Raw genomic sequence first — 6,592 nt, 5'->3', positions numbered from 1 at the left:
TATATATTACTAACAGCTATAAGGGTATTTCAGTCATTTTGACCAAAAAAAAAATGCTTAAAAGCATTATTTACCAAACACATCAATAACTTTTTTCCAGTTTCAGCACTTTTACCCAAACACTTAATTGCTTATTTTTAAAATAAGCTTAGCACCTTCAAAAGCACTTTTAAACTTTTTTTCAGCCTATCCAAACGGGCTCTATAAGTTCCAAAAAAAAAAAAAAAAGGCTAGGATTTGGTGCTTCTTGTTTTTGGCTTAAAAAAGGCCAAAAATAACTTTTTTTTAAGCAATTAGAAAAAGTGTCGAACACATTTTTAAGCAAAAAGCAACTTATAATCTATTTTGACTAGATTATAATCTCTTCCAAACACCCACTTAACCACCTTGAACTAAAATCTAGTGCACCAAAGAAAAAGAGAAGCTACCTCAGGAAAAGGAATGCAGAACTAAGTTGAACTCCATATTGCAGCATTGAAATTTTCCAACTCTTTTGAGCTCGATCCATATACCGCTTTAATTGTATCTATGCAACAACTGCAATCGAATCATTTTCTTAATCAAGACAGCAGTATCGAATAGAATGTCACTGGTCAAGACGCGAAACTTCCGTAAACTATGTAAGCAATGAATAAATAAGCAAACATCGATGAATTACCTGCAAGCCTCCTTGTTGAACTTCTTCTTTTCAATCCCATACAGTGTCTCAAAGATGGCCGGTTCCACCCGACAAAAATATGGACGATCTAAAGCAAAAACGAAAACAAAAAATTAAGAAATTCACCAATATTAACAGACTTACAGAACAACAAAAAAATCATCGGAAGATAAATAATGATAGCTCCAAACCCCGAAAGGGAGGAAATCAAGTTTCACCTGCATAAATGGAGCATTTTCTTGTGCTCTTGTCAAAATGTATGCACCATCCATCAGAACCCACCAAGCTGTTGAATAACTGAAAAGAAAAATCCACATAAAAAACCTCAAACTTTATATGATAGTCTCCTCATTTTAGATATCCCAAAATATTGACACAAATCTACTTTTGATAACAATTTGTGCATTTTACAACAATAATATACCCAATGTATTTGATAAAGAAATGGATCTTGGGCCTAACTCAACCTCGAAAGCTAGCTCATGAGGGAGGATTGCCCAAGACCATATAAGGAGACCAAGGACCCTTTAACCCACCGATATGGAACTCCAACACCCCGCAAGCCCAAGGCTGGAAATCTGGAGCGTGGACATATAAGACAGGGGCCTAACATCGAAAATAATAAACTGGGTGGGTCTGACTCTAATACCATGATAAAAATAGACTTTGGGCCTAACTCAACCTCAAAAGCTAACTCATGAGGGGAGGATTGCCCAAAATCATATAAGGAGATCAAAGACCTTTAACCCACCGATGTGGGACTCCAACAGTATTCCCACAGTGGGGTCTGGGGAGGGTAAAGTGAACACAGACCATATCACTACCTAGAGAGCTGTTTCCGGTGGACCCCGGCTTAGTACCGATAGCAGTATAACAAACTTAAAACATAAATGCATAATTTGTGCATTTGGAGTACTAAAATATGTAACACAACATCTATTAATTATATCACAAAATATTTTCGATAGCATTTTGCTTACGCCTTACTGTATTTGCCAGGAGAGGTGCATAATTAAAACACAAAATAATGAACAATAAGAACACCTCAACATCAGAAGGGTCGTCAAAAATCTCTTCAGCAGAAGGAAAATTTGGCCCTTTTTCAAGTTTACAACATGCTCCACACTTCTCAACGCACTGCCATTTGGGTTCTTTGTTTCTGCCGTTAAATCCTGACGTCGTTTTCTTGACGGTGATCGACGGTGGTGGTGGTACACTGGGATTGGGGGTGGTTAATTTTCGTTTGTTACCGATTTGGGGATTAGGGTTCGGTCTCCGACGCGCCGCCGTGACAACGGTGGCAAAACACGGCGGAGCTACCGGAGATAGAGAAACAGACATTTTGATTATTTTTTTTGTGGACTGATTGGGAGCCATTGGCGCCATATTTTTATCTTTACTGGTCGCATTTGGTCCGTTTAGAGCCACATACAAAATTAATACTCCCTCCATTTAAACAAAAGTGACTATTTTTTTTTAATTTATTTCAAAAAAAATAATTTTTTTATTTTTTTGTAATACTTTAATTTTAAATTTTCACATAAAATATTTAGGATCACATAGGGCATTTTGATACATTTGACACAATTTTAATTTAAGGTCACAAAAATAAAAAATCTTCTTTATTTTTTTAAACTTTATGTCAAGTTAAAGTAGGTCATTCTTTTTTAAATGAAGGAAATATTAAATTTTATATTTATATTTTTTTAAATCTTGTTGCTATTCTTATTTTTTATTTTTTTATTTAAATAAATTATATTAGCTAGCTCGACATTCTAGATTTCTAATATTAATTAAGAAATATATTCTTTTTAATTGAAATAATAATTTTTTTCTTAGAGTTTATTTTAGGTTTTCTTTTGTAGTTTCAAACACATACACACCAATACTATTTTTCTTTTTATTTTAATAAAAGTTTTGGAGATTAAAGTTTTTAATGATCAAATTGAGTTTTACCTCATGTTGAATTAGTTTTTCATTTTTTTTCCTCAATTCAACTTATATTGGCTAACCTATTTTTCATTAAGTTTTTCTCAATTAAACTTATATTAGTTAACACATTTATTATAAAAAAATAAATAAATTCTGACATTCAAAGTAATATAATAAATCTTTAATACTACATTGTTATATGATAACATCAATAAAATTAATTTATAAATAAAGATAGAATTTAATTAAAATAATTAAAAGATTTAACTGGACAAAATACTTTTGTAGATATTTCTTCATATTAAACCATATGAAAGAAATTGAAAAGCTATTTTTTTTTTAACTTTAATAGTTTCTTTTTCCTAAAAATACATATTAAGAAAGTTATATTGATTTCTTTAACATGTATGAAAATTTAAAATTTCATGTTAAATTAATTAAAATATACTAAATTATATAAACTATTGATTATCCCATTTGTTGTTAAAAAATTTTATTATTAAAAAATGTGAAAAGAAATTACTCTCATTTTTTATTATTTAGTATCATTAATATTTGGAGAGTTAAATTGTATTTTTTAAACATTAACTTTTCAAATATTTCTAGCTATATATAAAAAAAATTCGGTGAAAAAGATGTGCATTAAGAGAGTAGCAAATAGAGTTCCTGAGCCTAGCCCAGCTCGATTACAAAAACCACTGGGCAATGTCCGTCTGAGTCTACTTGTGTAGGAACAGTCCTACCATAGAAAGTACCTACATATTCGCCCAAACATCCTAGGCTCCGGGGGGAGGGGTATTCAAAAATTTACAAGTTTCATATTGTTCCTACCTAAGTCTTTCTTTCGCCAAAGTATCCTGTTCTGCTCCCTGTAACTATGGTGAATAGATGGACCTCCCAATCTTCTTATATAGATCTACAGTCATAAAAAATCGGGTTATATAACAAGTTACTTTGTTTCAACATTTGAATGATCAAAAGAGAATCAATACAAATCTCAATTGGATAAAGATGGTGCTCTAGGACACTAGTAAGGCCTTTATGTAAAGCCAACAGTTTCGTAAGGGTATTAGTAGTGTGACTGAAACTCTGACAGAAATCTAAGACCCAATTCCCACTCGAATTCCTAACAACTCCTCCCCTCTTATGTCTCTCTTACCAAGATTGTCATGGCAAGCTTCATTAATGTTGAGCTTGAAAGAGTTATTTTTCTTCTTTTTTTTTTTAGGGGGAGGAGGGGTCCAACAAACAAAGATAGGGAATTGATGTCTAATAGAGGAGGGAGTGCTTAAGCGGAAGAATTCAATTGCCTCAGAATGGGCATTCTTCAAGCAGGGGTGGCAACTGAGATTATTGTGCAGGTTGTCATTTCTATTTTTCCATATGTACCATAGGCAGAAAGGAATGAGGGCGTGGACTGGGGCTTGATGATTTCAAAGAATGAGTGATTCGGGTACTCCCAAGTGCTTTCCTGGTGAAAAGGGAAGAAGTGTTGGGAGGCGATAGCGAGGTTACCCCTGTAGTGAAAGATGAGATCTTCCCAAAGAAATGTAGCATAGCTGCATCGAAAGAATATATGAGGGATGTCTTCAGAAAGGTAGTTACACCTCATGCAGGATGGGTTGATGTCAATGCCTCTATGAGCCAGAGCAGCTTTAGTAGAGAAGCTATTGTGAAGCATCAACCACATAAAGTATTTAAGTTTATTGGGGATATAATTTTTCCAAATGCAATTCCATGAAGCAGTAGGGGAATCAAAATTAAAAGTTATCTTGCAGATAAAAGAGTAGGCACTTTTGCAGGAGAAAAGGCCTTTGCCATTCAAGATCTAAAGAGGGGAGTCAGCTTTGATTCTAGTATTGAGGAAAAAGGTATGCAAGATGGTATGCTTGACCTTTAGGGGAATTTCAAAAAGGATAGAGTCCAGGTTCCACACTCCATTATGCCATATATGGGATAGCCTGAAGGAAGTATAGGGATTAGAAAGAGGGCCCTGCATTATTTGGATAAGTGAGGAAAGGTTAAGAACCCATCATCCCCTCTAAGCATTTACCTTATTGCTATTATGAACCATCCATTGAATAGCATTCTTACAGAGGGTCCAGTTTCTTTGGATATTCCTCCAAATTTTAGAGGAAGAGGGACTTTGGTTGCTAGAGTTGCTATATTTACTGGTAAGGACTCTAGCCCATAACGAAGGGGGATTAGTATGCATTCTCCAAGCCAGGCTACAGAGGAGAGTGTTATTCTTAACTTTAGCTTTTTGTATACCTAACCCTCCTCTTTCTTGGACTTAGTGATGGTATCCCAATTTCCCCTGTCCATTTAACTCCTAGAATCAGTGGTCCTTCAAAGGAATTTTCTTTGGGTCCTATCAATCAGTTTATGAATTCTACTAGAGAGGAGGGTGTATTGCATCACATGATTGGGCATGATACTCAGGGAGGCCTTAGATAAGGTAGTTTTGCCAGCCATATTCAGAAACTTAGTCTTTCAATAAGTTAATTTACTATTCATATTATCTAAGATGAACTGGAAGCCACTGACCTTAGGGGTGGACTGAAACATAGGAAAACCCATGCATTTTCCAAAGTTATTGCTAGGGTTAATGCCTAGTACGGTATGTTGACACCCAATTTTGGCTCTCTTTTTTCATAAAATTAATTTCTGGATGCTTAGAATTTTTGAATATTTTTTTTTAATATATATGTTCCTTGTTGTCAAAATTAACAGTTTGAAAATGATATTTTCTTTTTCTATCTTTTCTATTGAGATACTAATATTGCATCTTATAAATTTGCTCAGAGAAAAATAAATAAATAAATGTATTTTAAATTGTCATTTTGTTTCTTTTTCTAAATAAATAAATAAATATACATATATGTATACGTTTTGGGGACAATTAATTAGAACAAAATAAGCATCATTGAATTAATCAAGTGAAAATCGATTTGGAAGAATTAGATTGATTAACTTATCAATTTGGGTCATTTACTCTTTACTTTTTAGGGCGTTTGGATAGGCTGAAAAAAATGGCTTTTAAAAAGTTCTTTAAAAATTCTTTTGAAAGTGTTGAACTTATTTTAAAAATAAGCAGTTACGTGTTTGGATAAAAGTGATGAAACAGAAAAAAAGTTATTGGTTTGTTTGGTAAACAAGCGCTTTTAAGCACTTTTTTTTGTCAAAATGTCTGAAATACTCTTAAAGCTGTTAATAATATATAGAGTTGATTATTATTAATTTTTATTTCTAAAATGATTCAAATTAAAATTAATATATATATATATATATTCATGAATGACTATTAATTTGTGCGCTAAAAAATCTTTTTTTTTTTTGTTAAAAGAGTTTAAATCATCAAGCAAATATATGGTACTAATCACTATAATTACATTAATAGATAAATTATTGGTCACAAATGATACTATTTGTTTGATAAAAAGACTCTTAATTAGAAAATATATTACTCGTTAATTGAGTAATTACTATCAATATTAAAACATTGGCAAATACGAATATTGCGTCATGAAATATAGATGGATCATTCACTAATCGTCCATGAAGTTGTATATCTTCAATGAGTATTCTCCATATATTTTGGTTGGCGAGTTATTTTTTTATTAGAGAAATTCATATAATTTACAATAATAATTGTCTAAATTTAAAAGAATATATTAAAGAAGAAGAATAATTTATAAAAATTAGATGTTTCATACAAAAGAAGTACTAATATAGTTAGAGTTAAGTTCGCCATAAATACAAAAAGTGAAAATATTCAATTAATACAAGCATTAAAAGCTATTTTGGGGCAACATAAGGGTAATTTTGGAATAAAGGGAATTATGAGGGATAAAAATATCTTTTAATTGGTCAAAATACAATAGCTTATAAGCCAAAAAAAAAAAATAAGTTGGGAATTGGAGCTTTTAGTTTTTGTCTTATAAAAAGTAAATTTTGATTTTTTAAAACAATTTTAAAACTTGTCAAACAAATTAAAAAGTA

General features: G+C 31.9%; 1 protein-coding gene across 1 annotated transcript; it reads right to left on the bottom strand.

The window, feature by feature from the left end:
* Positions 1-236: 236 nt before the first annotated feature.
* Positions 237-2,082, bottom strand: LOC107842936. Its single transcript, XM_047396114.1, has 4 exons — positions 1,703-2,082; positions 877-955; positions 659-746; positions 237-537 (listed from the first exon to the last, which is right to left on the bottom strand). The coding sequence occupies exons 1-4, from the start codon at positions 2,042-2,044 to the stop codon at positions 450-452; spliced, it is 597 nt and encodes a 198-aa protein (XP_047252070.1). The 5' UTR covers positions 2,045-2,082; the 3' UTR covers positions 237-449.
* Positions 2,083-6,592: the final 4,510 nt, after the last annotated feature.

The sequence above is a fragment of the Capsicum annuum genome, chromosome 9 (assembly GCF_002878395.1).
Source record: "Capsicum annuum cultivar UCD-10X-F1 chromosome 9, UCD10Xv1.1, whole genome shotgun sequence".
Classification (NCBI taxonomy): domain Eukaryota; kingdom Viridiplantae; phylum Streptophyta; class Magnoliopsida; order Solanales; family Solanaceae; genus Capsicum; species Capsicum annuum.
The sequence above is the reverse complement of the archived record's forward strand: the minus strand, read 5'-3'. Positions and strand labels throughout refer to the sequence as shown.

Bases quoted from the DNA above. Each gene is read 5' to 3' on its own strand.
- LOC107842936 (XM_047396114.1), bottom strand. From the start codon at position 2,044: ATGGCGCCAATGGCTCCCAATCAGTCCACAAAAAAAATAATCAAAATG. The intron at 747-876 runs GTGAAACTTGAT...TTTTTGCTTTAG, and splicing joins AAAATGCTCCATTTATGCAG to ATCGTCCATATTTTTGTCGG. The intron at 538-658 runs GTAATTCATCGA...ATTCGATTGCAG, and splicing joins TTCAACAAGGAGGCTTGCAG to TTGTTGCATAGATACAATTA.